Raw genomic sequence first — 19,243 nt, 5'->3', positions numbered from 1 at the left:
TCTCTGTGCGTAAGGGTCAAGGCCGGAAAACCATACTGGGTGCCCGTGATCTTCAGGCCCTTAGACGGCACTGCATCACATACAGGCATGCTTCTGTATTGGAAATAACAAAATGGGCTCAGGGATATTCCCAGAGAACATTATCTGTGAACACAATTCACCGTGCCATCTGCCGTTGCCAGCTAAAACTCTATAGTTCAAAGAAGAAGCCGTATCTAAACATGATCCAGAAGCACAGACGTCTTCTCTGGGCCAAGGCTCATTTAAAATGGACTGTGGCAAAGTGGAAAACTGTTCTGTGGTCAGATGAATCAAAATTTGAAGTTCTTTATGGAAATCAGGGACGCCGTGTCATTCGGACTAAAGAGGAGAAGGACAGCCCAAGTTGTTATCAGTGCTCAGTTCAGAAGCCTGCATCTCTGATGGTATGGGGTTGCATTAGTGCGTGTGGCATGGGCAGCTTACACATCTGGAAAGACACCATCAATGCTGAAAGGTATATCCAGGTTCTAGAGCAACATATGCTCCCATCCAGACGATGTCTCTTTCAGGGAAGACCTTGCATTTTCCAACATGACAATGCCAAACCACATATTGCATCAATTACATCATCATGGCTGCGTAGAAGAAGGGTCCGGGTACTGAACTGGCCAGCCTGCAGTCCAGATCTTTCACCCATAGAAAACATTTGGCGCATCATAAAACGGAAGATACGACAAAAAAGACCTAAGACAGTTGAGCAGCTAGAATCCTACATTAGACAAGAATGGGTTAACATTCCTATCCCTAAACTTGAGCAACTTGTCTCCTCAGTCCCCAGACGTTTACAGACTGTTGTAAAGAGAAAAGGGGATGTCTCACAGTGGTAAACATGGCCTTGTCCCAACTTTTTTGAGATGTGTTGTTGTCATGAAATTTAAAATCACCTAATTTTTCTCTTTAAATGATACATTTTCTCAGTTTAAATATTTGCTATATCATCTATGTTCTATTCTGAATAAAATATGGAATTTTGAAACTTCCACATCATTGTATTCCGTTTTTATTTACAATTTGTACTTTGTCCCAACTTTTTTGGAATTGGGGTTGTATTTATTTATTTATTTATTCTGCCCACTGCGCTTGCATCCCCTGTGTGTCTGTGTGCGCGCGAGGGTTAAATGCCAAGGAGGGATGTGACAATAATAAAGACTTGTTCTTCTTAATTTACCCACAAATGTATTTATTCCACTTGAAAATTGTACGTCAAACCAGCTACCAGATTTGGGACACTATGACGTCCTGAACTATTGAATATTGGGCTTAAAACTTGAAAAAAAATTGCGGCTCATTAGATGGAGCTTCGGCCTAGTGGTTGAGAAACACTGCTCTAAATGACTAGTTTAAAGCTGTGTCCTGTATAATTACAGCTCATTCCTCCTGACTATATAAAGCATGTTGAAGCAAAACTTCTGAAAGAATAAATGGCCTGAAATATGTACTGTAGAACATACAACATTTGAGTAGGCAGTCATAGCAAAATACACACATTATATAATTGGTTTTCATCATGCCTTACCTCATTAACTTATTCCATAAACATGCTGGGGGGGGATCTGTAAGTGTTTGTTTGAGGAGATTCCAGTTGAGCAGAAACATTATAATGGTTTAATATAATATTTTACACAGCAGCCTGTAATATTTGGCAGTGCTTGATGAAAACTGAATGTTTATTTGCCTTGTCGTCTTGTTGAGTTTATTAGAGTTGTTTGGAGCACAGCTCTGTGTTTTTAAAGGAAATTAAATTTCAAATGCAAACATAGCAACACTCCTAAACAATATAAAAACCTCATGGACACAGCGTATTTGCTCAAAAGCAATATTAAAGCTGGGCTATCAGGTTCAGATTGACTGGTTTGAACAAATGAAGTTGCACATGAGCAGAATAAATGTGTGAAAAGGAAGTGAGGCGTATTGACTGAATGTTTGCAGATGCTGATTAAAGCGAGACGGCCTTTCGATTTCATAAAATCGGTGACATTTAGTTCCTGCTGAAATTTGGTCATTGTGATATATGCTTATTTCTGCAATATCTATATATAAAAAAAAAACAACTCAGGCCATTCTGTGGCTGGGAAGTTATTTAATTTGAGGGGATTCCCGAGCAAATAATGCGCATGAAATCGCTTGCTTCGCGCAATTCAGCAGACAGAGGAAGTCCATGTGCGCATGCACAGGTTTACCTTTGACCGTGCACTGACAGTTACATCATTCTTAGGTTAAACGAACAGCTGATCACACCGAGGTGCTCGCTGACCGCCGATATTTATTAGTTTGGTCCTGCGTTTCCTTTCCTTTGCAATATAACATCTTTTCTTCTCGCTTTTCGTTACTGTAGTCGGTCTTCCATGTTTCATTCACGTCCTCCATTTTTCTCTCCTGTTTCAAATTTGTATCCCACAATGCCTTGCGCGAATGGGGAAAGCCCACCACGTGATGCAGGACGTAGTATCTTGAATCGGGTCATGGTGAAGCAGGAAAAAATAGCAGAGAATTTGGGGCCACGTGACCCTAAATTCATTAATTGTTTTGTTTAAAAAGAAAACCTAAGAAAATTAGGGAAGTTATTTAATTTGAGGGGATTCCCGAGCAAATAATGTGCATGAAATTGCTTGCTTCGCGCAATTCAGCAGATGGAGGAAGTCCGTGTGCACATGCACAGGTTTACCTTTGACCGTGCACTGACAGTTACATCATTCTGTCGCTAAACGAACAGCTGATCACACCGAGGTGCTCGCTGACCACCGATATTTATTAGTTTGGTCCTGCGTTTCCTTTCCTTTGCAACATAACGTCTTTTCTTCTCGCTTTTCGTTACTGTAGTCGGTCTTCCACGTTTCATTCACGTCCTCCATTTTTCTCTCCTGTTTCAAATTTGTATCCCACAATGCCTTGCGCGAACGGGGAAAGCCCACCGCGTGATGCAGGACGTAGTATCTTGAATCGGGTCATGGTGAAGCAGGAAAAAATAGCGGAGAATTTGGGGCCACGTGACCCTAAATTCATTAATTGTTCTGTTTAAAAAGAAAACCTAAGAAAATTAGGGAAGTTATTTAATTTGAGGGGATTCCCGAGCAAATAATGTGCATGAAATTGCTTGCTTCGTGCAATTCAGCAGACGGAGGAAGTCCGTGTGCACATTCACAGGTTTACCTTTGACTGTGCAGTGACAGTTACATCATTCTGTCGCTAAACGAACAGCTGATCACACCGAGGTGCTCGCTGACCGCCGATATTTATTAGTTTGGTCCTACGTTTCCTTTCTTTTGCAACATAAAATCTTTTCTTCTCGCTTTTCGTTACCGTAGTCGGTCTTCCATGTTTCATTCACGTCCTCCATTTTTCTCTCCTGTTTCAAATTTGTATCCCACAATGCCTTGCGCGAATGGGGAAAGCCCACCGCGTGATGCAGGATGTAGTATCTTGAATTGGGTCATGGTGAAGCAGGAAAAAATAGCGGAGAATTTGGGGCCACGTAACCCTAAATTTATTAATTGTTCTGTTTAAAAAGAAAACCTAAGAAAATTAGAATTCTGTGATTCAAATTCAGTAGGTTTCGGTCTACGAAACAAAAATAACTGGGTGTCAGGGAAATTTATTTTTATGACTTGAACTTGAAAAATCTGAAAGACAGTTTAGCTTTAAATATTTTGTATTTGAATCTCTTTTATAAAAAATATTTAAAATGGCTTAAAATCTTGTGAAAACTGTTTTTAAATCATGGCTGAATCTTGAGTTTCCACACCACTTTAAGATATGTTATTTTGGGCCGCATCACACCACCCTGGCATTGGTTATTTTCCTGTAACAGTCCATCCCATCATGTTGTATTCCTTATTTATATCACATTCCAAAAAGCAGATGAAGTGATATCATTTTAATTTTTCATTTTCACCACGTTTGCCTTAATAATGAAACATGAACTGAAGCACACAGTACACTTGAGGTATCATATGCATACCACTGAGCAGCTCCACATCTGGCTTTATTTAAAAAATAGTGGCCCTCATTTATCAATCTAGCAAAAACAACAGCACACATTTGAGTATAGAAATCATTATACGCCAGGGTTCATGTGTGATTCATGAAACGTTTGTATCTCACCAATCATAGCGTAAGAATGATCAGGTGTTGATAAATGTGGTGGCTGAAAACCATTCTCATTTAAATAATCATGCACCTAAATAATCTTGGTTTTGAGGCCGTGACTTTACATGTCTAGACTTTATGACATGGAGAGGCGTAATACAGCCAAGAAGAGAAACTTTTCCTCCGCCGCCTTCGAAATAGAAGCTCTAACATCTAAAGTCCATTTGAATTCATTATTTCTATTTGGATAGAAATATCCTGAAAAGTCATCTCATAGGAAGTCAGAAAATGTAGTATGGAAAGAAACCGCTGCTGTGATCAACTGTCAAGAATCCAACTCCAGCTGATGTTTGAATATTTAAATACATATGTGGTATGTATAGCCTGTCAGAGCCCCTCCCATTACAGGATCTGGTCTTCCCAGGCAGTCTCCAATCAGGTACTAACCAGATCTGACTGTTCTGTAACCATCGGGCTCTTGTCCATATATTATATACAGTGCCTTGAAAAAGTATTCATACCCCTTGAACTTTTTCACATTTTTCCACCTTACAACCACGAACTTAAGTTTTTTATTGAGATTTTATGTGATAGACCAACACAGAGTAGCACATAATTGTGAAGTGAAACGAAAATGATAAATGGTCTTCAAAATTTTAAACAAATAAAAACCTGAAAAATGTGATGTGCATTAGTATTCAGCCCCCCTGCATCAATACTTTGTAGCGCCACCTTTTGCTGCAATTACAGCTGCAAGTCTTTTGTGGTATGTCTCTACCAGCTTTGCACATCTAGACACTGAAATTTTTGTCCATTCTTCTTTGCAAAATAGCTCAAGCTCAGCCAGATTGGATGGAGAGCGTCTGTGAACAGCAATTTTCAAGTCTTGCCACAGATGCTCAATGGGATTTAGGTCTGGACTTTGACTGGGCCATTCTAACACATGAATATTCTTTGATCTAAACCATTCCATTGTAGCTCTGGCTGTATGTTTAGGGTCATTGTTTTGCTGGAAGGTGAATCTCCTTCCCAGTCTCAAGTCTTTTGCAGCCTCCAACAGGTTTTCTTCCAGGATTGCCCTGTATTTAGCTCCATCCATCTTCCCATCAACTCTGACCAGCTTCCCTGTCCCTGCTGAAGAAAAGCATCCCCAAAGCATGATGCTGCCACCACCATGTTTCACAGTGGGGATGGTGTGTGCAGGGTGATGAGCAGTGTTTAGTTTTCTGCCACACATAGCGCTTTGCATTTAGGCCAAAAAGTTCAGCTTTGGTCTCATCTGACCAGAGCACCTTCTTCACATGTTTGCTGTGTCCCCTACATGGCTTCTTATGCCTGTCTTTCAACAATGGCTTTCTTCTTGCCACTCTTCCAAAAAGGCCAGATTTGTGGAGTGTACGACTTATAGTTGTCCTGTGCACAGATTCTCCCACCTGAGCTGTGGATTTCTGCAGCTCCTCCAGAGTGATCATGGGCCTCTTGGCTGCTTCTCTGACCAGTGCTCTCCTTGCTCGCTCTGTCAGTTTAGGTGGACGGCCATGTCTTGGTAGGTTTGCAGTTGTGCCATACTTTTTCCATTTTTGAATGATGGATTGAACAGTGCTTCTTGAGATGTTCAGAGCTTGGGATATTTTTTTATAACCTAACCCTGCTTTAAACTTCTCCAGAACTTTATCCCTGACCTGTCTGCTGAGTTCTTTGGTCTTCATGATGCTGTTTGTTCTTCAGTGTTCTCTAACAAACCACTGAGGCCTTCACAGAACAAGTGTATTTATGCTGAGAGTAAATTACACACAGTAGGACTCTATTAACTAATTAGATGACTTCTGAAGGCAATTGATTGCACTGGATCGTATTTAGAGGTATCAGAGTACAGGGGGCTGAATACTAATGCACACCACATTTTTCAGATTTTTATTTGTTTAAAATTTTGAAGACCATTTATCATTTTCATTTCACTTCACAATTATGTGCTACTCTGTGTTGGTCTATCACATAAAATCTCAATAAAAAACTTTTAAGTTTGTGGTTGTAAGGTGGAAAAATGTGAAAAAGTTCAAGGGGTATGAATACTTTTTCAAGGCACTGTATAACAGTAGTCTAATATAATAGCATACTGTATATCACAAATCTTTATATTTAGATGAAGAAAAATATGGTCAGATGATAAACTTGCTACCAAAAATTACACACTTGTGGAATTTATTTATTTATTTATTTATTTATTTATTTTTCCTCATTCTAATGATGTTTCAGATCAGTCAGACCCAGGCACCAGTGGTGTTAAGCCCTGAGAGAGAGAGAGAGAGAGAGAGAGAGAGAACATACAGTGGACATAAAAAGTGTACACACCCTGTTAAAATGATAGGTTTTTCTGATGTAAAAAAAAATGAGACCCTGATAAATAATTTCAAAACATTTCCCACATTTAATGTGACCTGTAACCTGTACAATACAATTGAAAAACAAGCAAATCTGTTAGGGGGAAAATCATTTTAAAAAAATGCAATAAGCTGGTTGCGTAAGTGTGCACACCCTTAAAATAATACTTCGTTGAAGCACCTTTTGATTTAATTACAGTGTTCAGTCTTTTTGAGTCGGAGTCTATCAGCCTGCCACATCTAGGCTTGGCAATATTTGCCCACTCTTCCTTGCAAAAGTGCTCCAAATCTGTCAGATTGTGAGGGCATCTCTTGTGCACAGCCCTCTTCAGGTCACCCCACAGATTTTCAACTGGATTTAGGTCTGGGCTCTGGCTGGGCCGTTCCAAAACATCTTTGGGGTCATTGTTGTGCTGAAAGATGAAACTCCTCTTCATCTTCAGCTTTCTAGCAGACACCTGAAAGTTTTGGGCCAAAATTGACTGGTATTTAGAACTGTTCATAATTCCCTCCACCTTGACTAAAGCCCCTGTTCCAGCTGAAGAAAAACAACCCCAAAACATGATGCTGCCACCACCATGCTCCACCGTGGGTATGGTGTGTTTTTGGTGATGTGCAGTGTTGTTTTTGCACCAAAAATACCTTTTGGAATTGTGGCCAAAAAGTTCAACTTTGGTTTCATCAGACCATAACACATTTTCCCACGTGCTTTTGGGAGAGTTGATGTATTTTTTTTTTTTTTTTGCAAAATTTAGCCAGGCCTGGATGTTTTTCTTTAACCCTACCTCATAGTCCAGACATATGGAGAATACGGGAGATTGTTGTCACACGTAGTACACAACCAGTACTTGCCAGAAATTCCTGCAGCTCCTTCAGTGTTGCTGTAGGCCTCTTGGCAGCTTCCCTGACCAGTTTTCATCTTGTCTTTTCATCAATTTTGGAGGGACGTCCAGTTCTCAGTAATGCCACTGTTGTCCCATATTTTCTCCACTTCTTGATGTCTGTCTTCACTGTGCTCCATGGTATATCTAATGCTGTGGAAAAAAATTTGTCCCCTTCTCCTGACTGATACCTTTCAACAGTGAGATCCCTTTGATGCTTTGTAAGCTCTCTGCGAACCCTGGCTTTTGCTGAAGGATGCAACTGAGTAAATGTCTGAACTTTTTATTTGGGGTTAATCAGAGTCATTTTAATTGATGGCAGGTGTGAACCCAAAAAGACTGAATGCTGTAATTAAATCAAAAGGTGCTTCAACAAAGTATTAGTTTAAGGGTGTGCACACTTATGCAACCAGCTTACAGCACATTTTTTATTTTTTATGTTTTTCCCCCTAACAGATTTGTTTGTTTTTCAATTGAATTGTACAGGTTAAAGGTGGGAAAACTTTTGAAATTATTTATCGTGGTCTCAGTTTTTTTACATCAGAAAAACCTATCATTTTAACAGGGCGTGTATACTTTTTATATCCACTGTATCCTCCGCACCCCATGCTGACGCACCACCACCCTGCTGCGTAACTTGGGAGATGAAAGCAACTTAATTGCAACTCTTCACTGTCCATAAAAATCCCCATACTCTCCCCCCAAAAAAACTCTCATGTCTTATGGGTGTGTAGAGGTCTTCTAACAGAGCCAGATGTGCCATTGCTAAGCTTTAACGACTGGCAAAGCTCTTGTTTAAATAGGTGACTGAATAAGCATCTAACCTACCACACTGCAAATCCGTTAGCCTATCCATTGCTTTTAAATGCTTAATTTTATTTGTAGTTATGTCACCAGTAGCCTTGACTAAAAAGTAGGTTGTGTCGCAGTGAAAAATAAATTATTCTTACACCAAAAAAACAACAACAAGAAGCTATTAACCCCATTATTTCTGAACAATTTTTGAAAATGCCTATGTAGCCTATATGACACACAGGCAATGTAGGTCTGTACAAAATATAATATTTTGCTAAATATTTTTAAATGATGAATATTTAACCGTATATGCTTAGATGCCAGTGTGTATGGTTAAATATTCATCATTTAAAAATATTTACGCTTAGATGCCAGTAATCCAGCCACTGGGGGTGCATAAGCGTACTCTTGGTGGCAGTCCCAAGCCCAGATAAATTGGAGAGGGTTATATTAGGAAGGGCATCCAGCGTAAAACTGTGCCAAATCTAACATGTGGAATGAATGAAAAGAGAAATACCATACCGGATTGGTCGGGGCCCGGGTTAACAACGACCGCCTCTGGTACTGTTGGTCAACAGGGTGCCGGTGGAAAGTGTGCTATTGTTGCGCTAAAACGGAGAAGGAGAAAGAGAGGGGGGAGGCGTGTTAGGAGAGAGTGTGAAAGATGGAAGGGAAGGAGCTTAGACTTGAGGGTAGGAACACTGAATGTGGGAACATTGACTGGCAGAGTGAGAGAGTTAGCAGGTATGATGGAAAGAAGGAAGTTGGACATTTTGTGTGTGCAGGAGACGAGGTGGAAAGGAAGCAAGGCCAAGAACATTGGAGATGGATGCAAGTTGTTTTATTATGGAGTCGATGGAAAGAGAAATGGTGTTGGTATTGTTTTGAGGGGAGAGTTGGTCAACAGTGTGATCGATGTGAAGAGGGTGTCAGATAGAGTGATAGGCATGAAGTTGGAGATTCAAGGAGTGGTAATCAATGTTGTGTGTGCGTACGCCCCACAGGTTGGATGTGAGAATGAAGAGAAAGAGTCTTTCTGGGAAAAGATGGATGAAGTGGTAGAAAGTATACTGAGGGAGGAGCGCGTGCTGATAGGAGCAGATTTCAACAGACGTTGGTGAGGGAAACAGAGGAGATGAGGGTGTGATGGGCAGATATGGTGTAAGAGAGAGAAATGTGGAAGGGCAAATGGTGGTTGATTTTTCAAAGAGGATGAATTTGGCAATAGTCAATACATACTTCGAGAAGAAAGAGCAGCACAGGGTGACGTTTAAGAGTGGAGGAAGATCTACACAGGTGGACTACATACTCTGCAGAAGGAGTAACCTGAAGGAGATTGGAGACTGTAAAGTGATGGCAGGGGAGAGTGTAGCTAGACAACATCAAATGGTCGTGTGCAGGATGAGCTTGAAAGTGAAAAGAGGAAGCATGAAATAGTGGAGCCGAAGATTAAGTGGTGCAAACTAAAAGAGGTTGAACATCAGAAGGAGTTTAGGGAAGAAATGAGACGAGCATTGAGTGGTCATGGAAGTCTACCAGAAGATTGGGATACCACTGCTATACTAGTAAGAGAGGCAGCAAGGAAGCTGCTAGGGTGGTCATCGGGAAGAAGGAAGGAAGACAAGGAGACATGGTGGTGGAACAAAGAAGTGCAGGAAATTATAAAAGAGAAGAGGCTAGCAAAGAAGAATTGGGACGATCAGAGAGACGAGGAAAGCAGGCGGTTATACAGAGAAACGAGACAGAAGGCAAAAAGAGCGGTAGCGAAGGCGAAAGCAGATGCATATCAGGAGTTGTACGAAAGACTGGAGACCAAAGAAGGAGAGAAAGACCTGTACAGACTAGCTAGGCAGAGAAACAGGGAAGCGAGGGATGTACAGCAGGTAAGAGTAATGAAAGATGTAAATGTAAATGTGCTGACAAACAAAGAGAGTGTATTAAGAAGGTGGAAAGAGTACTTTGAGGATTTATTAAATGAAGAGAATCCAAGAGAGAAAAGGTCAGACTCATTGGAGACAGCAAATCAGGAAGCAGAGTTGGTTAGTAAGGATGAGGTGAGGGCAGCCATGAAAAGAATGAAGACTGGGAAAGCAGTCGGACCAGATGGTATCCCGATTGAGGCTTGGAGATGTTTGGGTGAGACGGCTGTGGAGTTCCTAACGAGACTGTTTAATAAGATCCTAGAGAATGAGAAAATGCCAAATGAATGGAGAAAGAGTGCGCTAGTCCCAATATACAAGAATAAGGGAGATGTACAGAGCTGCAGTAATTACAGAGGAATAAAATTGATGAGCCACACCATGAAGCTATGGGAAAGGGTATTGGAGGCGACATTGAGAAGAGAGGTAGCAATCTGTGAACAGCAGTACGGGTTTATGCCAAGGAAGAGCATGTCGGATGCAATTTTTGCTTTAAGAATGTTAATGGAGAAGTACAGGGAAGGCCAGAGAAAGCTACATTGTGTGTTTTGTAGACCTGGAGAAGGCATGCGATAGAGTGCCGAGAGATGAGTTATGGTATTGTATGAGAAAGAGTGGAGTGAATGAGAAGTATATTAGAGTGGTGCAAGATATGTATGAGAACAGTGAAACAGCAGTGAGGTGTGCAGTTGGAACAACTGAATGGTTCAAGGTGAAGGTGGGACTCCATCAAGGATCTGCTTTGAGCCCTTTTTTGTTTGCCATAGTGATGGATAGCTTGACGGATGAAGTGAGGCAAGAGTCACTGTGGAACATGATGTTTGCGGATCATATTGTGACGTGGTGAAAGTAGAAAGGAGGTTGAGTTGGGTTAGGAGAGATGGAGGTATGCATTGGAACAAAGAGGAATGAAGGTGAGCAGTAGCAAGACAGAATACATGTGCATCAATGAGAACGGGGATGAGAGTGTAGAGAAGATGCAAGGAGTAGACGTAAAGAAAGTTGGTGAATTCAAGTACCTGGGGTCAACTGTGCAGGAAAATGGGGGCTGCGATAGTGAGGTGAGAAAGAGAGTGCAGGCAGGGTGGAGCAGTTGGAGAAGGATTTCGGGAGTCATTTGTGATAGGAAGGTCCCAGCAAAAGTGAAAGGTAAGCTGTATAAGACAGTAGTGAGACCAGCTGTGATGTATGGATTGGAGACCGTACCCTTAACGAAGAGACAGGAGGCAAAGTTGGAGGTGGCAGAGTTGAGGATGCTAAGGTTTGCGATGGGAGTGACGAGGTTGGACAGGATAAGGAACGAGCACATCAGAGGGACAGTAAACGTGGAGAGCTTGGGAATTAAGCTAAGAGAGAGGAGACTGAGATGGTATGGGCACATCCTGAGAAGAGCTGCAGAGCATGTAGGAAGGAGAATGTTGAGGATGGAGCTGCCAGGCAAACGAAAACGAGGAAGGCCAAAGAGGAGATACATGGATGTGGTGAGAGAGGACATGAAAGTGGCAGGTGTGGTAGAGAAGGATGCGGAAAACAGGGAGCAATGGAGATGAAAGATCCGCTGTGGCAACCCCTAATCGGGAGCAGCCAAAAGAAGAAGAAGAAGATACGCTTAGATGCCAGTCAGAATATACGGTATGATCTAATCACAATTCACCATTCAGCTAGATTTACTGTACTGTGCTGCACCACGTGTCCATGTTGACTCAAAATCTGGCGTACATGATGCGAGACTTGACATGAGGTTACTTGATCGTGACTTCCACTCATGTCCACATTGATAAATGCCGAGCTTTGTGTGTACAGCCAGTTTTTTTTATCAGTGTCTTTAATAATGGTTTTTACACTAGTCCACAGTAATACAATTGAATTTTTCATTTTTCAGTTCAGAATCATGCTTTCGTCTGATTCGCTAAAATGGAGGGAATTTGCTTCAAAACTGGATTTGCACAGAATTAGCAAAAAAAAAGTAGAAATGGAAGAAACATAGTAATTGCATCAAATTTATTGTGCAGCATACAATCATAACAAATGAACAATTCACAACTGAATAATAAATCATGGAATTTATATTTATATGCTTTTTGAAGGAACACCTTTGCAGAAGGCATTTGTGAGAATGTTTGCAGGTGGAGCTGAAAAAATTTACGTGCGTCAAAAAATTAAATAAATACTTGAAGGTGCTGACTGCAAAGTTGTATTCTGGGCAAACTGTTCTATTTCTATTGCTTTTGGAATTTTGAGATGTTTCGCTGTTGCACACACACACACACACACACACACACACACACCGTGTATCTTATAAGTAAATGTTTTGCTGAGATAAAAAGCGTCCCGCGTTTTACAATTCCGGAGATTGCTGAAGCAAGTGAGCAATATCATCACATGACCACCGTGGGGCGTGTTTGTTTGACCTACTTTTAACCAAAACTAATCAGTGTCAGCAAACATAGTGGACTCGGCTCTCCCACCAGCTAAAAGCCAGCAGAAAAGAAAAGGAAAGCCTGCCTAGTGAGTGCAACTGCAAGATAGAGCAAGGTTAGATGATGTCATTTTTCTGGACAGATAACTAAATCGTTCTAGCTAGCGCTTAGCTATCTTAGCCTTAGAATGCATGAGCTCGACTCCATGGTAGCGAGTATGGAGTTAAATGCCTAATGTTTTGATCTTACAGAGAAAAAAATGAGAACACAAAAGCAGTAATAGAGAAAAGATATATTCAGCTTTTGTTTCACGGATCTATTCGCGAACGTTGATCACAAATTACATCCCTGAGACTTAAAACTCTCCGAGGTCAGTGCAGAGACACAATGTTTTCTGTGCGTCGCCATCTTGTTATGACGCAGTTCCATAGTTATGCAAATTTGTTAAAGCTCCTGGCATTCAGCTGTTTCCGTAGAGCCATACTGTTTCCCTCAAGAGGTAGGAAAACGGTTCCAAAATGGAGAAAAGCGGCCCTCAGGACATCAAAATGATCACATCTCATCCACATGATATTGTTTTTGCAGGACATAGGTAAATGCCATCCACAGTAAAAAATAAAAAAAAGTCAAAATTTCAGATGACTTTGCAGTCAGTACCTTTAAACATCACAGTAAACAAGCATGTATTCATTTTACGCATTGTATATTACTATATTTACAGTGCATTTTGCTTCATGGGCAGCACGGTGGTGTAGTGGTTAGCGCTGTCGCCTCACAGCAAGAAGGTCCTGGGTTCGAGCCCCGGGGCCGGCGAGGGCCTTTCTGTGTGGAGTTTGCATGTTGTCCGCGTGGGTTTCCTCTGGGTGCTCCGGTTTCCCCCACAGTCCAAAGACATGCAGGTTAGGTTAACTGGTGACTCTAAATTGACCGTAGGTGTGAATGTGAGTGTGAATGGTTGTCTGTGTCTATGTGTCAGCCCTGTGATGACCTGGCGACTTGTCCAGGGTGTACCCTGCCTTTCGCCCGTAGTCAGCTGGGATAGGCTCCAGCTTGCCTGCGACCCTGTAGAAGGATAAAGCGGCTAGAGATAATGAGATGAGATGAGATTTTGCTTCATAGCACTTCTAGTTTTCAGTTCTTTGTAAATGTAAAGATCTGTAAAAAGGGATAAAGCACAATAACTTCCGAACAGCACAGTGATACTGAAACAATTAAAGCGATAACTGAAACTTAAACATGTGAACGAAGAAGAAAATACAGGCCGATGAACAAATAATATAAATCTTATCTGATTTGGGTCCAATCATATCACAGTTCCATTTTTGTAAAAGCTATTAATACTTGTTGCAGTCGTAACCCTTAATGCTTGTGTCACACATTGGCGTTTCAGCCTTGCGTATGTACGGCATATCAGGATACGTGGCAGTAAGAAAAGAATGTCACAGCATTGCCAGCTTACGTAGTTAATACTCTAAGATGCGTAACACGATCTCTTTGTACGCCAGGGTGCGGCGTATTTTTAAGTCCGCACTTAAAAATACGTAGCAGCTTTGATATGTCACACATACGTCACATGTACGCTGTAAAAATGAAAGCTATGCAGCAGTGATGCAACAGGAATGTTGCTCGAACATCTGTTGGCTGTGTGAACACTTTAATTGACATGTGTCTGATGAAGGAGGCTCCGGGGCTGGCTGGGTGGATGGATGCGGCTGATGTCATCCCTCTTCCCTTGACCTTCTTGGGTCCTGACTTCTTCGCTGGCATGATGCTTTCTTGAGTGTGACGAATGACAACGAATGCAGCATGTGACCCCCTTTTATACCCATCTGTGAACGCCGCAGGTACACCACAGGAACGTCACATGTAAGAATGAAATGCCGCGCCAACGCATTATACGCCATGCATTCGCCTCAGTACGCCATAACTTTACATCCCTTGAATCCCATACAAACCCCATATACACCACAGGAACACTATACATATGCCATGTACATCACAGGACTTTAATTTTGGACAAAATACGCCTCGTTTCTTGGCGTTTGACCCACACGCCGCTTACGTGGCAAGATATGAGACAGTGTGACACAAGCATTAAGCATTCTTCAGTTTGTTCCTCCAGGGAAACCCCTGAAGCCTTCATGCGGGTGTTTTCATATCTCATTTAGGAAGCTAAGAACACTTAGCTATTCTAAGAGTGTTTACTTCGTTCATTTTCCAAATAGTGCTTCATTTGTGTCCTGATGGACCATTTGTGCTCAAGCAGCATCTCCACATAGAATATTTGACACAGGTTATAACTTCCTGTCTGAATTTGGTCTGTGAGCAGGCGTACAAGTACATGTTGATGGCAGCATTGCTAAGGCTGACCATGGTGCCGATATCCGCTGCAACATTTATGCTCAGGCTGTAATCATCGCGGTTCAGTGCCAAGTCCTTCGTGCGCAGAATGATCTGAGTGATGGAGCGTGTGATGGTCAGCAACACGAAAGTCATGGAGATAGTGACTAAAAGTACCACAGATTTCCTCATTCGTGAACGTAGCAGCGGCGTCACCTTTTGGTCTGATTTACAGTTTACGTGCACTCGGTTAATGAGAGAGATCTGGTGCAGCGTTAGGCCATTCAGAACACCGATAATGACAAAGGGCAAAATGTGGGAGACGAGTGTCTGCATGCTCACTATGGTAAGTCTGTACTGCATGGTGGCGTTGGGTTTATATATGCAGACCCAGCGTTGGAGATCCTCATTGAACATGGATATGTAGGCCCAGTAATAGGGCACCGCCAGCAAGTGACCAAGTGCAAAGATAATACAGATGGTCCATAATGTACCATGAGGGAAGCCAAATTGTTTCCTGAGACTAGAGGTGGTAATGGAGAGGAAACGCTCTGCAGTGAAGGCCACCACCAGCCATGTAGAGGTGTTGGAGGCACCATAGGCGAAGATGTCTCGCAGGCTGCACCATGGTTCCTGAGACCAGAAAGGCTCCACTGTGAGGTATTTAATGGAGAGCTCCAACACCACAATAAACAACAGGACAGCTGTGTCAGCTATGGAGATGGCCATCAAGTAGAAGGTGCTTGATTTGGAGAACATGCATTTGCATCTCCAGAAGATCATGAAAGACATAATGTTAGCTACAAGGCAGAGAAAAACATCAGAATTCATTGCTTGCATTCAGACATTTTGGAGTTCTTATATCATTTATAATTTAGACTTAACTTCATAACTGGTTTCCTGTCTCTTTGTCTTGGGGAACATTGAGCATTTTATGCTTATTGGAGTACAGTGGATATAAAAAGTGTACACACCCTATTAAAATGATGTAAAAAAATGAGACCATGATAAATAATTTCAAAACTTTTTGCACCTTTAATGTGACCTATAACGTACAATTCAATTGAAAAACAAACAAATCTGTTCGGGGGGAAAACAAAAAATAAAAAACGTACAATAAGCTGGTTGCGTAAGTGTGCACACCCTTAAACTAATACTTTGTTGAAGCACCTTTTGATTTAATTACAGCATTCAGGTTTTTTGGGTTGGAGTCTATCAGCCTGTCACATCTAGACTTGGCAATATTTGCCCACTCTTCCTTGCAAAAGCACTCCAAATCTGTCAGATTGTGAGGGCATCTCTTGTGCACAGCCCTCTTCAGGTCACCCCACAGATTTTCAACTGGATTTAGGTCTGGGCTCTGACTGGGCCGTTCCAAAACTTTTTTGGGGTCATTGTTGTGCTGAAAGATGAAACTCCTCTTCATCTTCAGCTTTCTAGCAGACACCTGAAGGTTTTGGGCCAAAATTGACTGGTATTTAGAACTGTTCATAATTCCCTCCACCTTGACTAAAGCCCCTGTTCCAGCTGAAGAAAAACAACCCCAAAACATGATGCTGCCACCACCATGCTCCACCGTGGGTATGGTGTTCTTTTGGTAATGCGCAATGTTATTTTTGCGCCAAACATACCTTTTGGAATTGTGGCCAAAAAGTTGGTTTCATCATACAATAACACATTTTCCCACATGCTTTTGGGAGAGTTAATGAATTTGTTTTGCAAAATTTAGCTGGGCCTGGATGTTTTTCTTTAACCCTACCTCATAGTCCAGACATATGAAGAATACAGGAGATTGTTGTCACATGTGGTACAACCAGTACTTGCCAGAAATTCCTGCAGCTCCTTCAGTGTTGCTGTAGGCCTCTTGGCAGCCTCCCTGACCAGTTTTCATCTTGTCTTTTCATCAATTTTGGAGGGACGTCCAGTTCTCGGTAATGTCACTGTTGTCCCATATTTTCTCCACTTCTTGATGTCTGTCTTCACTGTGCTCCATGGTACATCTAATGCTGTGGAAAAAAATTTGTCCCCTTCTCCTGACTGATACCTTTCAACAATGAGATCCCTTTGATGCTTTGTAAGCTCTCTGCGAACCCTGGCTTTTGCTGAAGGATGCAACTGAGTAAATGTCTGAACTTTTTATTTGGGGTTAATCAGAGTCATTTTGATGGCAGGTGTGAACCCAAAAAGACTGAATGCTGTAATTAAATCAAAAGGTGCTTCAACAAAGTATTAGTTTAAGGGTGTGCACATTTATGCAACCAGCTCATTGCACATTTTTTATTTTTTTTTACATTTTTCCCCCTAACAGATTTGTTTGTTTTTCAATTGCATTGTCCAGGTTATAGGTCATGTTAAAGGTGGGAAAAGTTTTGAAATTATTTATCATGGTCTCACTTTTTTACATCAGAAAAACCTATCATGTAGATTATGCTTTAATGTTGTCAGAAATTCATCAATAAACCAAGTGCTAAAAATCCCCTGGGTTTATCTAAGGGTTTTTAGCCTCCTAACACTGTTCTAGTTTTTTTTTTTTTTTAATGTGGGACCTTTCCAAACATATCCTCAAACGGCTGCTGTGGCTGCAGGTTTTCATCGCAAGGAAGCCAAAGCCACAACCGAGAATTGACCGAAGGCTGATTACAGGTGGATCAGTTGTGTGAAAACTTGCAAGCACACCCAGCCGTATGTGTATAAGGTTAAACAGCCCCACTTTAAAAGTTCCTGCAGACAAACAAACTGAAGAACTCTTGAGAGCTCTGGAGTTAACCTTAGTTTCTAATACTGTATGCATGGAAACCATTACCACCATTCTTTTCTGATTGACCCTTCTCCATTAATATTTCAGATGTATGCTGTATGTGCAAATGAGTATGAATGGAAATACTCACAGGGGATTCCGATGACTGCAAGAGTAGGGTAGTAGACCCTCTGTAGGTGTATCATCCAGTGCTCCTGAGCCTCCATTTCTCCCCTCTGATACTGAATCTGTCTTCGCTTTAACTTGAAAAAGACTCCATGGGTGGAGAAAGGAAATGATTGGGCATCTGTGTCTTGCCGACATAACTGTTGTCATGGAAGAATATTGTGGGCTGTTTATCAGTTCTGTTAATATTGACAATGTTGGGGATAATTTGAACTTAGATGGTCATCAAATCATAAAGGTCTCTTGTTTTTCACAGTGAATTATTGATTAACTATTCATTGGTTGGTAATTATCTTAAGATGGTGACAATACAAAGACATAAGCAGTACGGATTCCTATATCTGCAGATACAAACTAGAAAACTGAACGTATATTAAGGCGTTTCCATGATATGCACTTGAGACTGATTATTTGAGGGTTTTGGATTGCTTCGGGTCACAAATCAGAAGCCACAACCCAAAACCAAACAAACAAAAAAGATACCTATCATATTTGGAAAACAGTTCAGTACAAAAGCATTTAATGAAAAAAAATGGTAATCATGTAACATTTAAATAATATTCGGCGTTGAGTGGTATATCAGATATATTCCATTCAGCGAGCATGATATTGAACAAGTCGAAGATGAGCTGAATGGATTATATCTGATATACCATGAAAAAAAGCCAGCCAATATTATTTTTATTATTATTATTATTATAATACATGGCGGCACGGTGGTGTAGTGGTTAGCGCTGTCGCCTCACAGCAAGAAGGTCCTGGGTTCGAGCCCCGGGGTCAGCGAGGGCCTTTCTGTGTGGAGTTTGCATGTTCTCCCCATGTCCGCGTGGGTTTCCTCCGGGTGCTCCGGTTTCCCCCACAGTCCAAAGACATGCAGGTTAGGTTAACTGGTGACTCTAAATTGACCGTAGGTGTGAATGTGAGTGTGAATGGTTGTCTGTGTCTATGCGTCAGCCCTGTGATGACCTGGCGACTTGTCCAGGGTGTACCCCGCCTTTCGCCCGTAGTCAGCTGGGATAGGCTCCAGCTTGCCTGCGACCCTGTAGAAGGATAAAGCGGCTAGAGATAATGAGATGAGATTATTATACATACACATTCTTATTGGGTGTTCCAAAATCTTCCAAATTTAACAAAGCAAACCTGGTGGCCATGTTTGTTTACAAATTGTCTCAGTCACTCGCTAGCGCGGAAGTTTTACGTCTCCAATGTGTGACGTCATGTTGTCTTGACAACCATGCAATATTGTAAACCGTATTCAGCACTCATTCTCCATTGGGTAGTGACGTAATACACGTAGGATAAGTGATATGCTAACAATATTGCATGCTACCAAACCAAATGAATGAAACCCGCTAGAAGGGAATAGAATACTTAACAGTTATTCCACAAAATCAAGTCATACATGAGCCGATAGCTGACGAGGTGTGTAGCACCGAGTTGGCTATAAGCCATGTAC

General features: G+C 41.5%; 1 protein-coding gene across 1 annotated transcript in view; it reads left to right on the top strand.

Annotated features, from left to right (window-relative positions):
* The window catches only part of eif2d (eukaryotic translation initiation factor 2D), a 52,210-nt gene extending 34,230 nt beyond the window's left edge, over window positions 1-17,980 (top strand). Inside the window, exon 16 of the mRNA XM_060931459.1 lies at window positions 17,710-17,980. Coding sequence (XP_060787442.1) covers window positions 17,710-17,732 — 23 coding nt within the window. The 3' untranslated portion in view covers window positions 17,733-17,980. The remainder of the gene's footprint in view (window positions 1-17,709) is intronic.
* Window positions 17,981-19,243: the final 1,263 nt, after the last annotated feature.

This window comes from Neoarius graeffei, chromosome 10 (assembly GCF_027579695.1).
Source record: "Neoarius graeffei isolate fNeoGra1 chromosome 10, fNeoGra1.pri, whole genome shotgun sequence".
Lineage (NCBI taxonomy): Eukaryota > Metazoa > Chordata > Actinopteri > Siluriformes > Ariidae > Neoarius > Neoarius graeffei.
The sequence above is the reverse complement of the archived record's forward strand: the minus strand, read 5'-3'. Positions and strand labels throughout refer to the sequence as shown.